Here is a 23,540-nt window from a genome sequence, read left to right as displayed (position 1 = left end):
ACACTTAAGGCTCACACAGTCGTCATAACTCAGCCCCCTCAAGCATTTTGTGCTCTGCTTATGGTGTTAACTTTAATGTCTTAACATATAACACCATCCATACTAACACAAAATACTACACACGCCAGATGAGGTTGAGTTATAGTTGCTGTGGGAAGCATAACTTTGAATTTCCTGATTTTGGTGCATTTAATCTCAACCACAATGTTATATTAACGTCGGTTTTGCATTTCATTTCCCAGTTTAGAAGAATAGCGTCAGTGCCTTCGCCTGTCTGTACAGAAAAAAGTGCATGCTGACTGGGGCCACAGACAGAGGGACCGCAATCCACGGATTAGGCTCTCCAGGAAAAAGACCTGGGCCCCATCCCTCCCTACTGGAGGAGTTACAACCAGGACAAGCAAATGGGAAGGGAAGGGTGGGCTCTTTCTCCAGGGAATTGCTTTTCTGTTCACTTAGTCACGGCGGGAACCAAGAACAGAGAGAAGGAAAGAAGCTAAGCATGGAGCAAAGAGCAATGTGTAGGGCAGGGCGGGGAGGCAGTACGTGGGGTTAAGAGGATTTCTGCCTTTCAGCCTCGAACGAAGGAGAAAGAAATCAATATAGTTCACTTTGTAGGGATCTTAACCAATTTCCTGTAAAGTTTTCCAAAATGTCTCTTTCACAAAAGACTAGTAACGATGTGGCAACTCTAGGTCACAATGAAACCCTCCCCATCTCTTCTATATCAGCCCTCTCTGTCACCATCAACCCTCCCCACCTACCCTTCAAAAATAACAGCATCTGGACAATTTTCTGGAAACGAGAAACTCCTTTACTCATAGTTCTAACTCAAAATGCAGATGGACTCTCTTCAAGGTTTCCGTAAAAGGGAAAAAAATGCCCCTGTGGACAAAGACCAAACATTAGAAACCTCAACCCCAAAGGTCATTTTTCTCCAAAGGTATGGGCACTTGAATACAGATGAGAAGGCAAACAGTCAGTGGAGCTGCTGCAGAGCAGAGACAAAAAGACTACCCAGGAGCCTGACGGATGGCCAGAGCACTTGGGGAGGAAAGCAGGTAGCCGCCAGGATGGCAGCTTCTCGGATGGGGAGAGCTGGGCTGCACCCTCCCTCCCTGGTCATCCAGACAGCTAAGGTTACCTCCTCCTCCCAACGTGCTGTGGCCTATACCTCATTTTCCTCACTTACATTTGCTTTGGTCTCTTCTGAACACTGAGGTGGTGAGCGAACTTGCCCCAAGGTTAAAGATACACAATTAAAGATCCCACCAAAGCTTTCAGGCTGCTCTCTGGGCCTCAGGGTCACAACAACCATCATTCGGTGCACATCCACACCAAAATGAGCAACATGAACTCCTGCTAGCGAGGACAAAGGAGGCACAATTCTCCTAAACCAGAAACAAATCTGCCTCTATGTCAGGAAACAATTCCTAAGACAAGAAAGGAGCCGCATTCCTGAAATGTAGACCCTCTAAAACATTTTAAACCATCTAAATTAACATTTAAGTGAAAAAAATGTTTTCAAATGAAAAACAGTCTCCTATTCAACCAATACCTATCATGTTAATCTGAATCAAAACATGTAACACAAATAAAATGAGTGCAAAAACCAAAACACCAAAGCCTATGACTGGCAAGCCAAACACTCCAGTTTCACCTAGCTGAAAAAAGTACAAAAGTAAACAGCAAAACTGACGACAAATGGAAAATACCATGTTTTACCATGTTTATAACCCATATTGTTACTCACCCAACTACAACAGGGCTTACACCTGTTAGTTTTTCACAATGGCATTCCTTTAGGATAGTACCAATAAGCTGACTCAGCTAACTCAGGGACTTCTGGAAATCAAAGATAGGTAAAAGAGCCCCACATTAAGCCTCCAAATAGGCCATGGCCTAAAACTGTTTCTGCCTCCTATATACTCAAGGGGTGTGACACATTCTCATAAAAACAGAAGTGTACCATGCAGAGTCTTGAGTACTGAAAGTTCCTACCGGCTGTGGTGGTTCACACCTATAATCACAGCACATTAGAAGGCCGAGGTGGAAGTATCACTCGAATCCAAGAGTTTGAAACCAGCCTGGGCAACATAGTGAGACCCCATCATTATAAAAAAAAAAAAAAACAGAAAATTAGCCAGGCATGATGGGACATACCCACAGTCCCAACTACTTGGTAGGCTAAGATATCTGGGAAGATTGCTTGAGCCCAGGAGGTTGAGGCTGAAGGTTGAGGCTGCACTGAGCTGTGATCACACCACTGCACTCCAGCCTGGGCAAGGGAGCAAGACTCTGTCTCAAAAAAAAAAAAAAAATAGAAAAGGGAGCTGGTCAGGAGAAGAGCCTGGATGGTTCTCATTCATGAGCCCAGCCCTACTCCCAGGAGGCACGCAGACCTTACTCATACAGAATCAGGCCGGGGGCGGTGGCTCACGCCTGTAAACCCAGCACTTTGGGAGGCCGAGGTGGGTGGATCACCTGAGGTGCGGAGTTCGAGACCAGCCTGACCAACATGGAGAAACCCTGTCTCCACTAAAAATACAAAATTAGCCGGGCATGGTGGCGTATGCCTATAATCCCGGCTACTTGGGAAGCTGAGGCAGGAGAATCGCTTGAGGCAGAGGCTGCGGTGAGCCGAGATGGCGCCACTGCACTCTAGCCTGGACAACAAGAGTGAAACTCCATCTCAAAAAAAAAAAAAGAATCAAAGAATCTCTGTCAAATGGACAGCCATTAGCCATTTTGAGAGAGCACTAAGGAAGGCTGATCTAAGGTGTACACCTTATTCTGGTCCTTTTGCTGTCTCTTCTGGCAGTTCGTTCTCATCCCAAATCTCAACCTTTCCTGCTTCCATTTAAACTTCTTTCTTTTTTGTCCCTATTAAAATCAAGAGCAAGTTGTTATCATACTCCTTAGAATAACTACTCCTCAAATGATGAACTTATTCAGTCTGGACAAGAAATCAGTCACCAAAACTATATTCAATTTATTTTCTAAGTTCTATTTTTGTGCCTCTAATGATTTTTGGTCTAATTCCTGAGCTTTTCCAATTTCTCCACTTCCCTTGTTGACCAGAAGACCTAAACAGCACAGAGACTCTAATAAGAACCTGACCTATGTTGACCTCAATGGAAGGATGCTATTCTATCTAGGACTGACAACTTCTCCAATCCATCTTCTTGGCTTTCTCTGAATCCCATCAGGATCCTGCTACCTACAAACCTTAAAAAAGCTCTCCCATAAAAAAGGGAGATTTTAAATTGCTACTAACAAGTTTCAACCTGCCGTCCCTTTTCTGAAGGTGGTCTTTCCTGAAGGTGGTCTGATGGGTAGTCCAACACAGATGTCTGGCCCCAAACTCACCTTCCCAACTGTTGATCACAGCATTGTAGAGGTTTAATGAAGTCAAGATGCATTACATTTATCACTTGCCCTAGATCCACTCAAATCCATCACTATGTCACAGCAAGAAGTTAGATTGATCTGACAGGATTTGCTCTTCTTCACAAACCCATGTAAGTTATTACTCAGTGCCCCACACTCTTCTAGCTGTTTGCTGATTGATTAGCTGACGATCAGGTCAAGTATCTTCTCTGGAATCACAGTAAACTAACGGGTCTATAATTTCCAAGATCATTCGTATTCTCCTTTTAAAGATAAGCAAGACAGCAAATGCTTCTTTCCGAGTTCTCTAAAGCAACAGCTAATGCTTTGCTAATAATGAACCAGGGCAGCCAATTCCTTAAGTGCCCTTGGAATCACATCATCAGGGTTCATTGATTCTGGAGATAATCTTTAATCAGGCCCAGATCTTGGTAAACAATGTGAAGCCCTAACTCAGCCTGGGTCTGGAAGGTCTTGGTGCCTAAGTCTGGGAAGGAAGTTGGTGATACAAGCTGTTTAAATCTGTACTGCATGATGTCTTCAGCATTGTGATAAATAAATAAATAAGTAAAAATAAAGCCCTTGAAAGAGAGATGAAAGGTGACATTGACAGACCAAACTGAGACATGATTCAGGCTTCACCTTCAGGAATATTGGCAGGACCCTCTGCAGGACAAGAAAACAGAGCTACATAATTATCTGAGCTTATAATCTAACCGATAAGGTAAGAAAATACACATATATAAGCATATGCCAGAAAGCAGTAAATGCCATAACAGAGGTGCCAAGCGATTATAAGGGATCAGAAGAAGGATGAATCCTATGTGACAGAGATGTGTTAGATTTTAGTCTCATGTCCCACTAGGGCTTACCCAGTGACTGAAGTAGAAGAAATAATATGACATATTAAGATTTGGATCTCTGATTCCCAATGTGGAAGAATCTACAAAACCAAAATTCCCAACGTACCACCCAGTTGCCCCCCTACCACACCAGAGAAACTCCAGTAGCTTGGGGAGGCAAGGAAGAAGACTCTACAGTACAGGCAGGAGCAAGAGGCAGAGAAAGTAAGTGTGGCTTGAGTAGCTCCCAAGCTGCACTCCCTTTCACCCAAAGGACCTTCCTTTAGGATATTCTCCTTATCCAACTCCTGTGTTCCCAGCCCTCAGTAGACCTCATTCCAATGCCCCAAAGGCAGACCAATGCATTAAGCGAGTACAGAAAAGAGGAGAGGAGAAAGGGAAAACTAAAGAGGCTGTTGTATCTGCTTTATGTAAAATAATCTACCATTCTATCCCTTCCTGAAAAAACCAACCATGACAAATGAACCCAGTTTATCTTTGAATGGACCACACTCCCCCTACCTTCCAAGTGCCCAATGCTGAGGTCCCCTTCTCTCCCTCCTCCTTACGACTGAAAGCTGTTCCCAGAGCAACATGTCTATGCATCCCCAAATCACAGTCTATAACCTAACCCTGTAGAGAAGAGTTACAGTCCTAGAGCCAGGCATATTCAATGCACCAACACTACAATGAACTGCTACATCAGCCCCCAAACATTCCCTCAAAGCAAACACCACATACTTCAATATCACCTGCAGCTAATCCAAGCCTCCTAGTAGCATTAACTTAAAAGCTAAAAGGTCTTTGAACACAGCTGGTGGCTAATGAAAAAAAGCAAGCAAAGAAATTGTCCTTTCCAACAGACCAACAATGGTACTTGCTCAGGTTATCTAATGCTGCATAGCAAATCATCCCAAAACTTGGGCTTAAAACGTCAATAATCATTTGTTATCCCTCACAGTTCCTGTGAGTCAGGAATTTGACAATGGCTCAGCTGGCTGGTCTGGCTCAAAGTCTCTCCTAAGGTTGAGGTCACATGTCCACTGGGGCTGCAGTCATCTGAAGGCCTGACCAGGGCTGGTAGATTCACTTCTAAGTAAGCTCATTCTCATGACTGGCAAGTTGGGCACTGGATTTTGGCTAAGAGCCTCAGTTTCTACATACATGTGCCTCTCCACGGGGCTGCTTGAGTGTCCTGGCAGCATGACAGCTGGCTTCCCCCAGAGCAAGTGGTCCAAAAGAGCAAAGTGGACTGCAATACTTTTTATAACTTACCCTCAGAAGTCATACATTATCTCTTCCACTGTATTCTATTAGCTCTACAGGAATATCTTTGATTCAGTGCAGGAGGGAAACTACCAAGGGTGTGAATAGCAGGAGTCTAAGGATCACTGAGATCATCTTGGAGGCTAGTTACTATAGTACTCCTTAAAGGAACAAGTGGCAGTAGCAGGAGAATGGAGGAAAGAAGAGAACAGAGAAAGGAAGGACGGGAGAGAAGGAAGTATGTTGATTCCCAAAAGCTGAGACCAGAGAGAAACAATGTACCCAGTTCTCTCCAGAGACTTCTCAGGTCTACCTTACACTAGCATACCTGAAACAAGTCCTGCTTCCTAGACAGGAACTCTAAATGAGTAGCTAAAAGACAGGAAGGCATGAGAAAGCTCCTTTCGGTCCCAGGAAGCAAAACTATCCTCCCTCCCTCCTTGCCCACCCCACCTTTTCTAAAGCAATGATGGAACAGTTACCTGAGGATGAATCTGTGGCTTGTCGCACGTGGCCTCAAAGTCCAGCACTAAAAAGTAGTGATACCTCTGGGGAGGGAAGGACACCATTGCCGCCATGGATGCGCCAAAGCCGTGGGCCGCCAGCTTTCTGGTGGATATGGAGCAGAACTCCGGAACACCACAGGGAGAAAATAAGTGGGAGCCCAGCACTTTTCTTGCTCTTGAAAGTAAATACGAAGAAAATCGAGCTGCTCCAGTCTGTAAAGGTGCTAGCATTGAACATCCAGAAGCATCTAAAACTTAGGGGAGGAAAGTTTAAAAAAAAAAGAAAGAAAAAAAGAAAAAAAAAAGAACAGAGAGCCTGGGTTACTCCCTCCCACTGTGGCCCTGTTCCATCTAGTCTTCAGGAATATCCACGCAACATGGGCCACTCCCTAGTGTTTCTGGGCCCCTTTTCTAAATCATAGTATTCGTTACTAAAGTTCAAGACCCTAATAGCAGCACCTGCAGCATTATTACAGCTCTGAGTCTCCCAGATCATTCTCAAAACAACATGCAACACTGGCCTTCATCTTTAAATGGAGCTCTAAAGTTCAAAAGAGAGAAAAGAGAAAAATTGTGCAGTCACTTCTCAGGTGGCAACAGTTAACATTAAAGCTATGGGCCCAAGTAACATGAGGTGACCTTGTTGTACAATCAGTCCTGGAAGCTAAGTAGACTCAGACAAGCAGCAGAAAATGTCCAAGGCTCTTTTACTCAGCTCCACTAGGAGCCATGTGCCCCTGGCTTCCCAGTCTGTATCTTGATGTCTCCACATACCCTCCTCCCCTCTCCCAAGGTGAAGGCAAACAAAGTGAATCACAGGGGAGTTTGCTCCCAACATTTTGGTGATCCCCCAGCCCCCACACTAGTAAGTGGCACCCTGGGGGAATGAACAGTGCCTGGAGAGCACAGCTGGCAACAGCCCTAGGCCTTCTCATTTGCTGCCTTAGACTCAGTCTCTACTAGAGGCCCTGAATGACTGCGGGACTTTTTAAATAGGGAAGAAAAAGAAAACCCAGATGTGGCAGTAATAGGAGCATGGCTAAAAGTCTAGTAAAGTTTTCTGAGTTACATGTGCAAAAAAAAAAAGGAATCACTTTTCCTTTAAGTTTTCCCCTTAAATTTGCAGAATGCCTGCTCCTCAGAGGCCTAACCAAATATAAAAATCAAAGCCTAAGTTTTACTCACGAATAACTCAAACTTCCTTAAAAAGAAAGAAGGAACAAAGCAGAAATGTTGTCTTTCTCCCTTTAATACCCAACATTCAAATTTCTCTCAACTTTAATCCTCAAATAAGAAATCTCACTGTACAATACAGTAATGGCCATAGTTTGTGCTTTCTGAAGCCCCATTCCAACACAGCCAAAGGCTTGCCTCTGATGGCTGCAAGTGGGCACCTGGCTCCCTTCACACAGGGTAGAGGGGATAGCACCTTGTGAAGTACAGTGTATACTCAAAGGCAATTAGGTCACTACCTGAACAGAAGCAGATAATGCCAAGTATGGCTGTCTTCCCATCTCTCTCCTGACTCACTGAATGAGCTACAGTAACTTGCCTATATATTTACTAGGACATATGCTAGTGTAGCTCCTCAATTTCCCTATCCCTATAATGAGACTTCAGGGGGATTCAGTGGTGCTTAAGACCAAAAAATATTTTAAGTTCTTCGTGGATCCTGCACAAGCACAGCACTTGTTTTCACCACTGCTTTATAGCCTCACCAAAAATACAGCCAAAACTTAGCCCCAGTAGACAAACGCCAGCTTGAGTTTCACTATGGAGTCTCCTGGAAAGGCAAGAGGGCCAATATCCCTTTGAAAGCCAGAATCTTCTCATCACCTATTCCTGAACAGTACTGGAAGCCTTGATGAGATAGGAGACACCAGTCTGCTCAAATTACCCATTCTAGTTTGGATTCAAAGTGCCTCAAGGACTTAGACTCTTCTCTAACCCCATAAAAAAGTGTAAACACTTCCGAAAATCTTAATGTTCTACAATGTGCATAGAATATGCATTGTATGTACAGTCAGTCAGATCCTGTCTACCAAACACTATAAGCTTTAAGCATGATGAGCAAGGAGGGCTTCCAAGCTTGAATCCTGGCTTTACCACTTACTACCCATGGCACGTTGGGCATGCTGTGTTCTTCAATTCCTCATCTGTAAAATGACAATAACTATAGCACCTACTCCTTAAGTGAGAATACCATGAGACAACACATGCAAAGCACTAAGAGCAGTGTCTGGCATATAAGGGCTTAATATATATTAGCCTAATGTTATTACTACTATCCTATTGGGCTATGCCTACCTGGCCAAGCCTGGATCCCCCAGATTCTGGGCCTACAAATCCAATTAATCCATAAGGCAGCCTCAGAGAGTAGTATCGATGTCTTCTGCAACCCTAAAATGCTCTAGACCTCTGACAGAGCATACTATACATACCCTATTCTGATGGCCAGTGGTTCTCCTGCCTGCAGGCCTTGCTTTTTCACCTGATTTCATCTATATCAAAAAGCTTCTTTTGGCCAAGCACAATGACTGACACCTGTAATCCCAGCACTGTGGGAGGCTGAGGCAGAAGTATCGCTTGAGCCCAGGAGTTTGAAATCAGCCTGGGAAACATAGTAAGACCCCATCTCTACAAAAAAGAAATTAAAAATTAGCCAGGTGGGGTGGTGAATGCCTGTAGTCCCAGCTACTTGGTAGGCTGAAGTAGGACGATCGCTTGAGCCCAGGAGGTTGAGGCTGCAGTGAGCTGTGATGGCGCCACTGCACTCCAGTCTGAGTGACAGAGCAAGACCACAACTCAAAAACAAAACAAAACAAAACAAAAAAGCTTCTCTTGTAGGAAGTCTTGAGAGTAGACATTAGGAGGTCAGGCCTCCACATATCAGCAGTTACTGGATTCCACATTTCCCTTACTTCTAACAACCAAGTTCAGTTCAAGTCAAGAAACAGAGGGTAGCTCTTCCTCTTCCCTTCCTGAAAAACTCAATCCTAAAGCCATTAGGTGCAGGAGAAGAGGGCAGATATCTGTAACAGGTGGAGCAGGGTGAGCCAGAGAGGTCTGGGGGACACTGTCAGAGTCCAGGCAGGGTGAAGAAGACATCCTTGCAGAGGTGGGAGGTGTGGCGCGGCATGTCAGAACCAAGGGGGTGTGGAGAGCATCCATGTCGGCTGGCAGTCTGATGTGGGGTGACATAGGCAGGGTAAAAGAGGCACTCATGAGGGGTAAAGGGCAGTGGCAGGAACAGGAGATTAGCTACCTACAGAGGAACTGATCAAAGTGCATATATTAAGGATAATGGGACACAAGTTTCTCACTGTTACAGAAAGGAGTTAAAATATGGAAACAGAAAATCTGTGGTGTTGGATTGGAATTGGCAGGAAGAATGGGAACTCATGGTTTTTGATTAGATGTATATCAGATAGGCAGATGGATACACACACACACACACACACACAAATATACATACATATGCATATATACTTCTGTTTAAGGAAGAGCCAGGGAGCAGTAACAATGGCAATGAGCACACCTAGCACTCCATTGCCTTCTAGTTTTTTTTTAAGACAGGGTCTTGCTCTGTTATCCAGGCTGCAGTGCAGTTGCACAATCACAGCTCATTGCAGCCTCGAACTCCCAGGCTCAGGCAATCTTCCCACCTCAGCCTCCCAAGTAGCTTGGACCACAGGCACATGCCACCACATCCAGCTAATACTTTTATTTTTTTGTAGAGATGAGAGTCTCACTATGTTGCCCAGGCTGGTCTCAAACTCCTGGGCTCAAGTGTTCTTCCCACCTTGGCATCCCAAAGTGCTGGGATTACAGGCATGAGCCACAGCACCCAGTCCCAGTTGCCTTCTAAATACCATTCTCCACTAAAAGAAACAGAGGTCCTTGGAGAAATGGCTGATTCCAGGGATGCAGCAAGAGAAATACAAGATAAGCCCATAACATCTTGTACCACAAAGCAAGGAAACACCCATAGAATGATGGGAACATACCAAAAGCATACAGAAGCCACCCACTGGCCAAGAAACAATGATAGTAATGGATTTTAATGCACTGAATAGAAAACCATGAGTCCATAAAGATATAAATCAATAAAATTAACCTTTGATGTGAGATATTTACATAGTTTCAAAGTATCTCCCCACGAAATACTTATTCATTACAATGAGGAGTAATTTTATGATGGAGAAGCCTGGCAGACATCACCTTAATCAAGTGACCAAAGTGAACATTATCAATAATGGGATAAATCAAAATCATGTAACAAAAAGAACAAAGCATCATTTCTGACACATTCCTGAAGATACACAACCTAAATCTAATCATGAGAAAATGTCATACAAACCCTAATTGAGAGACAATCTAAACAATAACCAACCAGTAATCTTCAAAAGTATCAAGGTCATGAATGCCAAGGAATGTTTACTGAGGAAAGTCTAAAGGAGACTAAAGAGACTTGATAACCAAATGCAACCCACAATTCTGAACTGGATCATTTTGCTGCAAAGAACATTCCTAGGACAACTGGCAAAACTTTAATGGGGTCCAAGGATTATATAGAGGTTTTGTATCAATGTTACTTTCCTGACTTTGATGGTTGTATTGTGACTAGGTAGGAAAATGTCCTTGTTTATAGGAAACGCACACCAAGCATTCAGGATGATGGGGTATTAGGTCGGCAATTTAACCCTCAAATGGTTCAGGGAAAAAATTCCTTCTACTGTACTTACAACTTTATGTAAATTTGGGCTGTTTCAAACCGTTTTTCAAAATTGCTTTTTAAAATCAGCTGGGTGGGGTGGGGTGGCTCACACCTGTAATCCCAGCAGTCTGGGGGGCCAAGGCAGGCAGATCGCTTGAGGTCAGGAGTTCAAGACCAGCCTGGGCAACATGGCAAAACCCCATCTCTCCTAAAATTACAAAAATTAGCCAGGCATGGTAGCACACACCTGTAACCCAGCTACTCAGGAGGCTGAGACAGGAGAATTGCTTGAACTCAGGAGGCAGAGTTTGCAGTAAGCTGAGATCACGTCACTACACTCCAGCCTGGGTGACAGACTCTGTCTCAATAAATAAATTAATTAAATTGTTTTTTTTAAATCCATGTGCAACGTAGTTAAAATTTTAAAATTAAAAATACCACACAGACAGTATTGGAAGGCAGAGATCTCCCTGTAATGCCCACAGAAGGTAGGCTGCATGTTCTCTCTGGCAGAGAGGCTCAAAGCATCTCTCAGCCCAAATAGTATCTCTATCCAGCCGACTTTCCATTAGAAGAGCACCCACTCAATGCCCACCTCACTGGCACTCCTGCTACCATAGAGCCTTCTCAGGAAACACCCCTGCTCCCTGCAGCAGCATCCCACCTGCCCTCACACCCTCTGGTGTCTTAGGAATTTCTCTTTCCTATTGATGTCTTTATGTTTTAGTCACAGATTTGCAGGCTCTAAGTCTATAGCTTATAAAATCAACTGGGACTTTGAGTATCTAACTGAGGGCCAAGACTCAAAAGAAAGTTTATGATTCTGCCTATTTCTGCAAACTATCTTTCATCAGAGACTAAGATTTATACACATTTATTCTCAGACATCCTTTTCCCTCTCCTAGCAAATTAAAGGTATTAAGTAGCCCATGGCAAGGAGGAAAATGAATGATTCTCTCCTCAATATGAAGGGCCCAGGTCCCCAGTGGGGACAGGGGAGGGGTAAATGGGACTGCCACGGGGCCAGCCCAATTTGGAGAAACAGGCCTGCGCCAGAGCCCCTGGAGGATGGTCTCTGTGCCGAGTATTTACACAACAGACACCAATGGCTCCTCTGCAGCCATTACTGTCTATCAGGTAAATAACACATGTGCCAAAACACACATTTAATGAGGGAAATAATATGCCTTTATAAAAAGACTCAATCTGTATTTACCTGAGAGACCAAAGAATCACCAAATCACCAGATTAGAGGAACCACAGAGGAGTCGTTCTGGTGTCTTGGGTAAATAGACATTTTATAGCCTCCATTACTGGAGGGGTGAGCGGAGGGGGTCGACCTTTAACATCCACACACACAGGCCAAGGGAGTCCTCAGGATGGGAAAACAAGAGAAGCCCATTGTGAAACACGCGGTCTACTCCCACTCCCACCTCCCCAGCCACGTGTAATTGGGATTACTGGGAGGGTGTAGTATGTTTATACCATCCCTGGATTCAATTCATTCCATTAGAAGCCAGACTAAGAGGCAGGGATACATTTGAGTAACTCCAAGTTACCAGCAACAGGTTCTGAGTCCAGCTGACTGGAAGCACCTAGGAATACAACAATCATAGCTTCCTCAGTTCTCAGTCCTGGTGTAAGTCCCCAACCCAATCTGACCTGCAGTATCACAAATGCTCAGGCACCTGAGTCACAGAAACAACAATAAAAAACACAGTAACACCTGTCTGGAACTCACTTAGTCACAAGCTTTGTCTCAAGCGGCTAAAAATAGCCTGGGAAAAAATACAAATAAACTGCATGCCTTCAAAAGTCATAATCTTCCATCTAATGAATATATCCTTACTGCCAGAGCACTCTCTGTGTAAAAAACAAACTGTCAAAGGTGAAAGAAAACCTAAGAGGCAACACAATCCAACCAGCCAGGAAAAATGAGATTAGAAAGAGAAAAGGACTGCCCAAGGTTCACATTGCAAGAAATAGTAAAAATAGAACCTAGGCTCTTGACTCCAAGGCCAGGATCTCAGGCTACTGCTCCAACACAAAGAAAAGGCCTCACTAGTCATTTCCCAAGCTGTGCAGTCTCACAGAAGACGCCAGGAGCCTGAAGACTCTGTCTAGTTTGCTGAAGGCTAGAGGTTAAAGACAAAACAGAGCTTGACACGCCCTGGAACCTCCACGTGGTCCCAAAGCAGAAAGGAAGCAGGAACTCTAAAACTGGGTCCTCACCTCAACAAACAGTCTCCTCTTCTCTACATCCAATCCCTGCCTTGGCCTGTAGCTACAGCTGCTTCTGCTCCAAGGCATGGCTAGGGAGAGCTCCCCCAACTCAGAAGCAGCTGCTAATAATCCCAAACTATCAGCAGAGCTAAAATCACTAAGGGCCTTCAAGAACACCAAATTCTGATGGCAACATCACAGGTCACAGCAGGCTTGCTCTCCCCTTCAACTGGTCTGTTTCACAGGCTCCAAGAAACACATAAAAAGAGGCAATCGTTTGTGATTTGCCTGCTGTTTGCTAAACCATCAGCCATGCCCAGTAGCTTGGGCAAACTCCTTTCAGCGGCCAAAGCTGGAAGACATCTTTTTGCAAAGTCCTGCAAGTCTGTTGCAACCCCATCACACATGAGAAGGGGCAAAGCCTTGCTTCCTAACACACCATAAATGGACTAGAGATGGATGGAGGGCAGGGTATAGTAGCATCAACCTTTTAAGTACCTCTCACACTTGTAGACAGCATCTGATCCCAGAAGAGAGGTACCCAGAACTGTTAAATACTTCCTGTACTCCCGGTCCCAAGATGGGGAACTGGTGTAAAAGCAAGGAGTTACATAATCTAGTGTTAAAACATTGGTAATAGACAAACCTAGGTTCAAATCCTGACTCTACTGTAAATTATTTGTGATAATAGCTATAATAATACCTGTGTCTTTGGGTTTCAGTTTAACCATACAATGTACAAAAAGTGCTTTGCACAATAGCAAGTGCTCAGTAAAAGGGAGCTGTTACTACATGAGAAAGAGAAAAGGGAAACACCCTTTTCTGAAAATCTACTCCAAGCCAGGCATTGTATTGATGATTTACATATTTTATCTCATTTAATCCTCCCAGGTATCAAGCAGAATGAAACACTATTCTCGTATTACACATGAGGAAACTAAAGGATCGGAGTGCTCAGCTCTTTGGGGTCCTGTTCTCTACCACGGCCCACATTTCCCCACATGACTGATTCCCCCCATCCAACAGAGGGCCAACAATGCATATCAACTGCAGTTTTTCTTTTGAGGCAAAGTGTAACTTTAACTAAAAGTAACTCACCTTAAGCAATAATTAAGTCTATCCAAATCATCCTAACTTGTTTTTATTTTTTTATATATATTTTAAAAAGAAAAATTACAGGCCTGAGCACAAAAGCAGAATTAAAAAACGGCAGCACAAGGAACTCAAAGCCTCTTCTCAAACAAAATTCCAGAGGAACAAATTTTTCCATCTTACAGAGTGGAAAACTGGCAGGAGGCAGGGTTATAATCAATTCTTACTCAAGTACCCAAATGTAACGTTTCCTTTTACAAATCTGTGCTTTGGCAAACGCTACTCCCTATTTTGGAATGCACTTCCATTTTTTGCCAGACAAATTATGACTGCTTCTTCAAAATCCAGCTCAAATCTCCCCGCTTTTGGTGGCTTTCTCTGACACTCCATCATAAAGCTAATTGTGCAAGTATGATCCAGTGGCACAGTTTATTCCTACTTCATAACTTTTATCTCACTATGTTGTAAGATATTAGGTATGTTTCTTCTATTACCAGTAATTTTCAAGGAGTTAAGGGAGAAGGATAGAAGACAGCAGTATAGATGTATGTGTGCATGTGCATGTAAAAAAAAAAAAAGCATATTTGACATAACTCTTTGACTTGTCAGACTAATGTATTTTAAAATTTCAAATAGCATTAAAGAAGAGCATGAGATTGTTTTGTTTTGTGTGTGTGTGTGTGTTTTAATCTAAACTGTGTTACGTCTAAACACAGTTTTTAGAGCCTGAGAAACACTGAGCTAGATCCCTAAGCGTAAGGACCACATTTTATTCATTTCTGTATTCCCGGCACCCAGCACAGGACCAGGCACAAAGTAAGCAAGAGTAAATGTTTGCTAAATGAAGTAATATGCCCACAGTCATGATGCCAACTGCTCTGGAATTAGAACATGCTAATTAGAACAGAGCAGGGCCTAAGCACCAAACAAAGCTTCTTCTCTTCCTTTCTTTATCCTTCCTCCTAGCCCACCCCATTCTGTCCTCCCTAGTTAAAAAGAGCGAAAGAAAGAGACAGAGTGAGAGAAAGAGTGACGAGAGAGAGAGAGAGAGAGAGAGAGAGAGAGAGAGAATTGCCTTGGTGCCGGAATACCATTAAAAGGATTAATTTAGGGACCGGTGTTTGGACTGTCACATCCAATCACTACCCACAGATCTACAGCTTCCCAAATCAGGCTCATGCAAAGAGGAATCAATTGCAAGGACACAGAGGGTCTGAACAGGCATACTAATGGCCTCCTGAGGTGCCAGCGGCCAGCTCTGACACTCCCATAAATTATCCGCCTTTTGATTTTACCTGTAGCTGTGGGGCACAAGGCACAATTTTGAACACATCAAAGCAATCCCTAGTAACCCAAGGCTCTTCAAGGAATGCCCCCCAAAGAGGAAAGGCTAAAAACAATGACCCAAAGGGAATCTGCTTCCCAACAGTTCTGGTTCTAGCAATCACTAATTAAAACCCAACAGAACCAAATGGATAATGTGGGACCCAAATCAAGCCTAGTAGATCTGGACAAGGCATGCATCAGATTGCAGTTCTGGAATGACTATGCACCTCTCACGCAAGGAAAGCAAAATCATAGCAATAAACTAACACACTTTCATCTGGATGGCAAATCTGCCCTAGCTTTGACAGTACCTCACAGCAGGACCTCAGGCAACTCATTTAACCTTTCTGGGCCTCAGTTTCTTCATACGGTATCAAGGACAAGAATGCTGACCACCTGACCCACTTCCCAGAGTGCTGGTGAAAAGTAATTTTTAAAAATTTGAGAGGCACTTTACAAAGATGTAAGGCCACAGGGTGGCAACACTAATAAATGACCCCAGACAGACAGGGAGGAATGCTGGTCACACTTTGGTGAATTTCTATCGGGAAGCTGCTCACTTGATTTGCTTTACTGATGGTGATGGGACTAAGGTCCACACTGAAAAAAGTTCTGGGATTGCTTTTTTTTTTTTTTTTTTTTTTTTTTTTTTTTGTCTTGAGTCTCACTCTGTCACCCAGGCTGGAGTGCAGTGGCTCAACCTCGGCTCACTGCAACCTCCACCTCCCAGGTTCAAGCAATTCTCCTGCCTCAGTCGCCTGAATAGCTGGGTCTACAGGTGTGTGTCACCATGCCTGGCTAATTTTTTGTATTTTTGTAGAGATGGGGTTCACCATGTTGGCCAAGCTGGTCTCAAACTCCTGACCTCCTGACCTCAGGTGATCCACCCACCTTGACCTCCCAAAGTGTTGGGATTACAGGTGTGAGCCACTGCACCTGGCCAGTTCTGGGATTCTGAATGGAACACCCATTGTCTGAAAATTTTCCATTATCAAGAGCAGTGCCTTGCTTTAGTTGTAAATTCCTCCTGTCTGCTGGCTGCCACCATGAGTGGCTATGTTTTTATCGTATGTTCACAATGACAACTGTGAGGACACAAAAAATAGGAAGTCAAAAGTCAAGTCAAAAGCCAAATACTAGCTGCTTTTTAAAAACTTATTAATTATATAAAATTTTATTAGTGATAAAAGTTATTAAGGCACTGTGCAAAGAGTTTTACAAACATTATTAAATCCTTCAGCCAACTCGATTGTTTCATTATCTCCATTTTACAGATAGCAAAGTGAAGCTCAGAGAGGTAAGTCACTTGCCCAAGGTCACGTAAACACTGCTACCAGAAACCTACACTGGGGCTTGTAGGATGAAGACCTCCTACAAAGGGAATGTAGGAAGTAAGGGAAAGCACAGACAAGGGACTCTCAGCTCTAACCTATTCATCAGACGCTCACCAAATACAATACTTTATTTGGTCCCTTTCCTTGACATATACCTGAACTAGGAGACATCTCCAAAATGTCTGGAAGAGGTCATCAGTCTTCTACAAGCCAGGAAAGGAGAGACCAAGTAGGACATATATAGAATGAGGACAATTTCCTGGAAAGCTTAGGAAAATGGGTCATACTCTCTGTGTACAGTTCAAGAAGTTCAAATTAATTGACATTAAGCTATGAACCCTAAGACCAAGACCCTTTCCAGGGCTCCGCTTATTCCATACTTCATTAAAATACAGTTTCCAAAGCATTTTTCTTTTTTTTTTTTTTTGAGACAGAGTCTCGCTCTGTTGCCCAGGCTGGAGTACGGTGGTACCATCTGAGCTCACTGCAACCTCCACCTCCCAGGTTCAAGTGATTCTCATGCCTCAGCCTCCCAAGTAGCTGGGATTACCAGCACATGCCACCACGCCCAGCTAATTTTTGTATTTTTGGTAGAAATGGGGTTTTGCCATGTTGGCCAGGCTGGTCTCAAACTCCTGGCCTCAAGTGATCCACCTACCTTGGCCTCCCAAAGTGCTGGGATTATGGGCATGAGCCACCATGCTCAGCTCTTTCAATTCATTTTATACCAACTTTCCCTTTCTACATCTTTTCCAGTGTGTAAAATAGGAGCCAGTATCTCTAACAAATTCTTTGGTAGACATTCTATACATTCTAGTAGATGGGTAGGAAGTTAGTAAAGAGAACCGTTATACTCATATACGCAGATTCAGTTATACTCATTTTTATTTATAAGAAAAGCATATTTATAGATCAGTTTTTGTTGTTGTTTTTGGTTTTTTTGTAGAGTTGGGTCTCAGTATGTTGACCAGGTTGGTCCCGGTTTCCTGCCTCAAGCCTCGGTCTCCCAAAGTGCTGAGATTATAGCCACGAGCCATCATGCCCAGCCATATACTCAATTTTTAAGGACCAAAGTAATGCCACAAAAGGGAAAAATAAAATGCTACCCACATAATTTTCCACAGCCTCCTGACTAGTCTCTCTGCCTCCAGTATTGTCTGTCCCCTTCAATCCATTTTTCACAATGAAATCAGAGCAAATTTTTTTTTTTTTTTTGGAGACAGTCTTGCTCTGTCACCCAGGCTGGAGTGCAGTGGTGCCATCTCAGCTCACTGCAACCTCTGCCTTCTGGGTTCAAGCGATTCTCCCGCCTCAGCCTCCCAAGTAGTTGGGATTATAGACATGCACCACCACGCCCAGCTAATTTTTGTATTTTTAGTAGAGACAGGGTTTCAACATGTTGGCCAGGCTGGTCTCGAACTCCTGACCTCAAATGATCTGCCCACCTCAGCTTCCCAAAGTGCTGGGATCACAGGCGTGAGCCACCACGCCGGCCTGCCAACTTTCTAAAACACAAATGTAACGTCAGTCTACTGCTTAAAACCTTTTAGTGGCTTCTTACTGTTCTTAAATCTGATCCAGAGGTCAGCAAACTATGTTCCATGGGCCAAATCTAGCTGCCACCTTTATTTATTTTATAAATAAAGTTTTACAGGAATACATCCGTGCTCTTCCTTTTCATACTGTCTGTGGCTACTTTCATGCATAACTGCAGAGTTTAGTAGAGTTGAGAAGTTGTGACAGAGACCCAAAGCCTAAATAATTACTATCTTATCCTTTACAGAAAAAGTTTGCAGAACCCTAATCTAATCTTTTTTCTACTCCCTGATCTAATCCTAAGAGTTTATAAGGCTAAGGCTCTGGCCTCTGCTTACCTCCTGCTTCATTTCTCCCCATATTCTCCTGTCCCCTGCTAACTAAGTACTCTGTTTCAGCCACACTGAACTTTCTCATATTCAACAAAGCTCTGACAATTGGTCCCTCACGTCTTCATCTAATTTTTTTTTTTTTTTAATGTTCAGTGTTCTTTGAGGGTTTGTTTAATTCTATGTGAGGAGGTTTACTTCCTCTGAGAGGCCTTCCCTGAGTCTACAAGTATGGGTCAGAGACCCCTCTGAGTATTCCCAAAGCCTCTACACTTCCCTTACTATAGCACTCTCAGATCATATCATAACTACCTTTTTACTATCAGTCTCTCCCATGAATTTGTAAGCTCTATGCTGTCAGGGAAGGTGGCTTTCTTGTTCACCACTATAATCCCAGGAACCAGCACAGTGCCTGGCCCTTAGCTATTGAACAAACAAGCTCAAGTCCCTGGATATCAATCATCCAGAGTATGCCTCTTTAGCTGGTCCCTGATCCTTGTAAAACAGACAGGTTGGAACTAACCATCCACCAAAAGGTGACATGCAACCTAAATTAAACCAAGATCCCAAAGGCCTTGGTCAAATACATTAGCAAAAGCCAAATGAGAGCCAGGCGTAGTGGTACATGCCTGCAGCTCCAGCTACTTGTGGGGAGGAGGATCACTTGAACCCAGGAGTTCAAGCCCAGCATGGGCAACCTAGCAAGAGTCTGTCTCTTAAATAAATAAATAAATGTTTAAAGCTAAACAAAGATGTTTCTTCCTATTTTCTTAAGATGTGTATTTCTCAGGATAATGGGCTATTCTGGTTTCTATTCAACCATCCTGAACCTAAAGTAGGTGCTCATGAGATGCCCATAAAGCAATTGTGACAGAATTTCAGAGTCTGGATCTCCCACCTCCAACTCTTACCACTTTAGAAACTTTAAGTAAGTTTCTACAGACTTTGAATGTATGTTACCTTATCAGAAGAAGCTACAAAAAAATACAATTTGTTTAGACTTTGGGGATACGTGGGGAAAAAAATACAATCTGCATCAACCCCCACCCTCTACCCTCCAAGCCCAAATACTCAGAAGGAAATAAAGCCAAACTTGACCATGCAACAGGATTCTCACCTCTCCTTACTTCGAAGATGCCAAGACCGGCAGCTGGGGATGCTGAAGGTTCTGTGAGAGCTGGAAAGCCCCAATGCTGTGGATAAATACACATCTCTGCAACAAGTCTATTTCAATACCAAGGATCAAATCCCCATGAAGGATACTACACCTCAAACTCTAAACTCAAACTTTGGGATAACTGCCATCTATGTGGAAAGACAGTGCCCCCACAGAGCTTTCAGAAACTATTAGTACTATATTTGTAATGATTTTCATGTTCTCTAGTCATATACTTTTCCTCCTATGGAGGCTCACCTCCTAGAAACACTGAACATTTACCGAGAAAGACAGCCATGAAGTGGTGCCTCTTTGGGTAATTTCAGAATCCTAGTCTAGTCAAGGAGGAAGACACTGGTAAGGCTGACAATATTCAGAACTAAGGAACTAAGGCTGGGCCAGGATTGGGGGAGGGGCTGGTTGCCACAAATCCATAAGCCATACTACAAATGGCCACATAGACTAGGAAACACTTTCGAGATACTTCCAAGCCTGCTTCAAGCTCTAAGAAAGTCAAGGTAACTAAATCCCAAGTCAAAACATCAATAGATACCTATCATCCTTTTCAACTAACTCACATCCTCCAAAGGACCAGAAGTTGCAGAGATGCCCCTGTTAGTGATGTCTTTTGCATAAAGAAACACCTAGGGTTGGAACTAATATATTCCTGTCTACCATTCCACACATTTAAGACTTTCTTCTACTCAAATCCGCTGGGAAAAGGCCACTCGTGGATTTACCCCACCACAAAGAAAACACTTTTCAAAATGAAAGGGAATAAAAGCACTTTTATTTGGAAATTCCAAGTTGGAAGAAGAGCTCTTAGCCAAGCTCTATGACCTAGCTAGCTGATTATTTACAGGATCTTTGGGCAGGAATTGTTAATGAGCTTTTAATTTGGAGTGCTTAAGTTGCCAAAGTGCTTTGAGCTCCAGTGAAGCACCACAGAATCCATAAAGAAAACCTTATCAATCACTTCCCAGCAGCTCCCTCCCCCCAACCCCCACCTTCTGAGGAAAAGGCAGCCAAGTGGGTTTCTAACCAGGATCACAGACACACATTAGTGGAGTCACACTTCAAGTCCCTGTTTATAAATTGGCTTTTAAATAGTAGGAGATCCAGGTATAATAAACTTAAGTTCCAAGCAAGAACCCACTAAAACAAGGCAGGCTGTATATGATCAAGTCAGAATAAAGCAGAATTTGATGAAGCCAATTTCTGGAAGGAACTCTACAATCAAAACTCATTTAGCCACTCACAACCTACTATAGTTTGAATAGCGTACAGTCTTTTAGACAATAGGATTCACGTTTTGCTGCCCTTCCCCTGGGAGACTGATGAAATGTCTGACAAGAGTAAATGCCATTGAAGTGGCCAGAGACCTCAAGCAGACGCAACGATGGGCACTATTCGTTGCAAAATCCAGCTCTAAGCACAAAATCCAAATCCCCATTGGCGGTCCCATATCCAGCATCTTCCAAGTCAACAAGGAGCAGTTAAATTTTGCAGGAACTCACAGTCAAGCCTCAATCCAAGTTCATGCTTTTTTTTTTTTTTTGAGAAAACACCTGTTGCTGGACCATTTGCAAGACAGGCACACAGAAAGATAGCCAGGTTAGGCCCCTTATTCACTCCTTCCACCATCACCACTACCGCTTCAGATTTACAAAGAGGTAAACTGCTAACCTGGTGTGTGTGCATGTGTTGGGGAGGGGGTCAAGGGAATGTTCTAACTACAATCTCCTTGCTCCACTTCTAGCCACTCTGGTCAAACCTCTTTTTCTTTTCTAGTAATCCCAGTAAGTCAACCCCCTTAATAAACTCACCCATCCTGTCTTGCAAAGCTCTGCCCCGCTCCCCCTCCGCCAGAACGTTACTCAGTAGATTAAGCATCCAGGGTTAGCACATGGGCCAGCACCCCAGGTTGCACAAATTCTGCGCACCGCGACCCTCGGCCCGCATGCATTAACCAGGGCCCAATCTTGGAGGGGGGCATTCAGCATCACCCACCCCGGGGTGTTGCCCCCAACTTGGGCCCATCCAAGTCCAGGGGAGAGTAAGGGGAGGGGCGGGGGGCCAGGAGACCAGCCCTCCTTCCCAGGGCCGCCCCCGTCCCCCGTCAGCAGCGGGAGAGGCTGTCGCCATGGCAACGCCCCCTCCTCGGGGCCAGCGCGGCAGGCTCCCTCCAGGTGCAGGCCCCGACGTCTCCCTCGGCCTCAGCAGGCGCTCAGGGCAGTTGGCGGCGGCGGGCGCGGCCCGCGCCGACTGCGGCGCCGGCCAGGCAGAGGCAGGGCCAGCTCCGCCCGCTCCCCACCGCCCGTTCCCGGCCGCCTGAACAGCGGCAGCCAGCACCACGAGTCCACAACACACCGACTCACCTCCGCGCACTCTGACCCCGACCGACGCGACGGACGGGCGGGCGCTGTGGCCAACCGCTGAGCCCGCTGCCGGTCCCTTTGACCAATGGGCTGCAGTCGGGCGGGGCTTCTTCTGCCCAAATGCTCACTCTCCCGCCGACATGCGCGCTAAGGTATGTCAAGATGGTGACTCCCGGCGGCCGGCCTTATGGGACTTGTAGTTTTGACGTTGCACGAACTCAGAAGAGAAGGCGGGGGCGGGGACATCACTTCTGGTCTGTGAAAGCAATTTTTTTTTAAACGAAACTTTCTAAGGCCCACAGCGACCCAGGTCCCCCATCTCCGTTTTCCCGCCCTCCAATATACCCGCAAGGTGAATGTGGGCTCACAACGTGACAGATTATATTTACATGACTCTTCATGATTCGTTCATTCAACAAGTAATTATTGTCATCTACTCTGTGATGTGGGCCTGGGGGAGACCTGAGACAAGGACAGGTTAAGCTAAGAGGAAAATGCTTAGATTTGTGAAGGACCGTCCTAAGGAAGAGGGAACAGGCTTGTTCAGGTCCACTCAGAGGAAACTTCTGTTTAAAAGGTTTCTGGCCTCAGCTGCGAGGAGCTTCCCCAGTCAGTCTCTCCAGTAAGCTGGAGAGACCTGTTTCTTCATCCTGGTTATGCCTTTCTGGGTAGTCATGAGTCCCAGGTTATGAGCTGGGAAACCTCACCCTTAGCCAAGCCAATGATGGCTTTGACAGCTTCACAATCGGTCAGGACCCCATCTTCTGGGCCCAGCCTCAGTTACCAAGCCCCTCTGTGTGTTCTCTGCATATTTACACTTAGGATGATGTCATTTCTGGGCCCTACCACCTCTGAGATCGGACTTTAACATAACGGTTTCCACCTGAGCTGGGAGTGCCTGGTAATCCCTGATGGCATATCAGGGAATGCCATCATCTATCCCCCTCACATAATAGGTTAGGTGACTCTACTGTGCACCTACAGCATTTATCATATTGTTTTATAATTGTCTGTTTCCTTGTGGTTGCTCCCACAGGGTTTTAAGTCCTTCAGGAAAAGCATTTTTTTCCATATTGTTCGTGTATGTTCCATTTTTTCCATTATTGTTCAGTAATACACAGCATAGTGCAGGCATAAAGAAGGCCCGCAGTAAATGTCTGTGAACAAATGAGGGAATATACAGCAGCGGGGACAGATTTATCCCGAAGTCAGTAAAGTGGAGGCACTATCCTCCAATTCTTGGAGCTGGAACAGATTCTCCTATTATTACCTAGACATTAACCCCAGTTGGTCAGTCAGTCCGCCTGTATTTATAGTGCCTCTCTTTTTTTTTTTTTTTTTTTTTTTTTTTGAGACATAGTCTCACTCTGTCGCCCAGGCTGGAGTGCAGTGGCCGGATCTCAGCTCACTGCAAGCTCCGCCTCCCGGATTCACGCCATTCTCCT

The 23,540-nt window shown here is 44.4% G+C and overlaps 1 protein-coding gene across 11 annotated transcripts in view; it reads right to left on the bottom strand.

The window, feature by feature from the left end:
* ERI3 (ERI1 exoribonuclease family member 3) overlaps positions 1-22,117 on the bottom strand; it is a 134,845-nt gene extending 112,728 nt beyond the window's left edge. For 2 of the 11 annotated variants that reach the window (XM_023221406.2, XM_023221412.2), the window contains exons 1-3: positions 22,096-22,109; positions 19,679-19,754; positions 5,981-6,258 (exon numbers count right to left, since the gene is read on the bottom strand). In XM_023221406.2, coding sequence (XP_023077174.1) covers positions 5,981-6,235 — 255 coding nt within the window. In that variant the 5' untranslated portion in view covers positions 6,236-6,258; positions 19,679-19,754; positions 22,096-22,109. Of the gene's footprint in view, positions 1-5,980; positions 6,259-19,678; positions 19,755-21,543 lie in introns of all 11 variants that reach the window. The other 9 variants (XM_023221403.2, XM_023221404.3, XM_023221405.2 and 6 more) reach the window with 8 other exon arrangements.
* Positions 22,118-23,540: the final 1,423 nt, after the last annotated feature.

Source organism: Piliocolobus tephrosceles, chromosome 1, assembly GCF_002776525.5.
Source record: "Piliocolobus tephrosceles isolate RC106 chromosome 1, ASM277652v3, whole genome shotgun sequence".
In the NCBI taxonomy this organism is placed as follows: Eukaryota; Metazoa; Chordata; class Mammalia; order Primates; family Cercopithecidae; genus Piliocolobus; species Piliocolobus tephrosceles.
The sequence above is the reverse complement of the archived record's forward strand: the minus strand, read 5'-3'. Positions and strand labels throughout refer to the sequence as shown.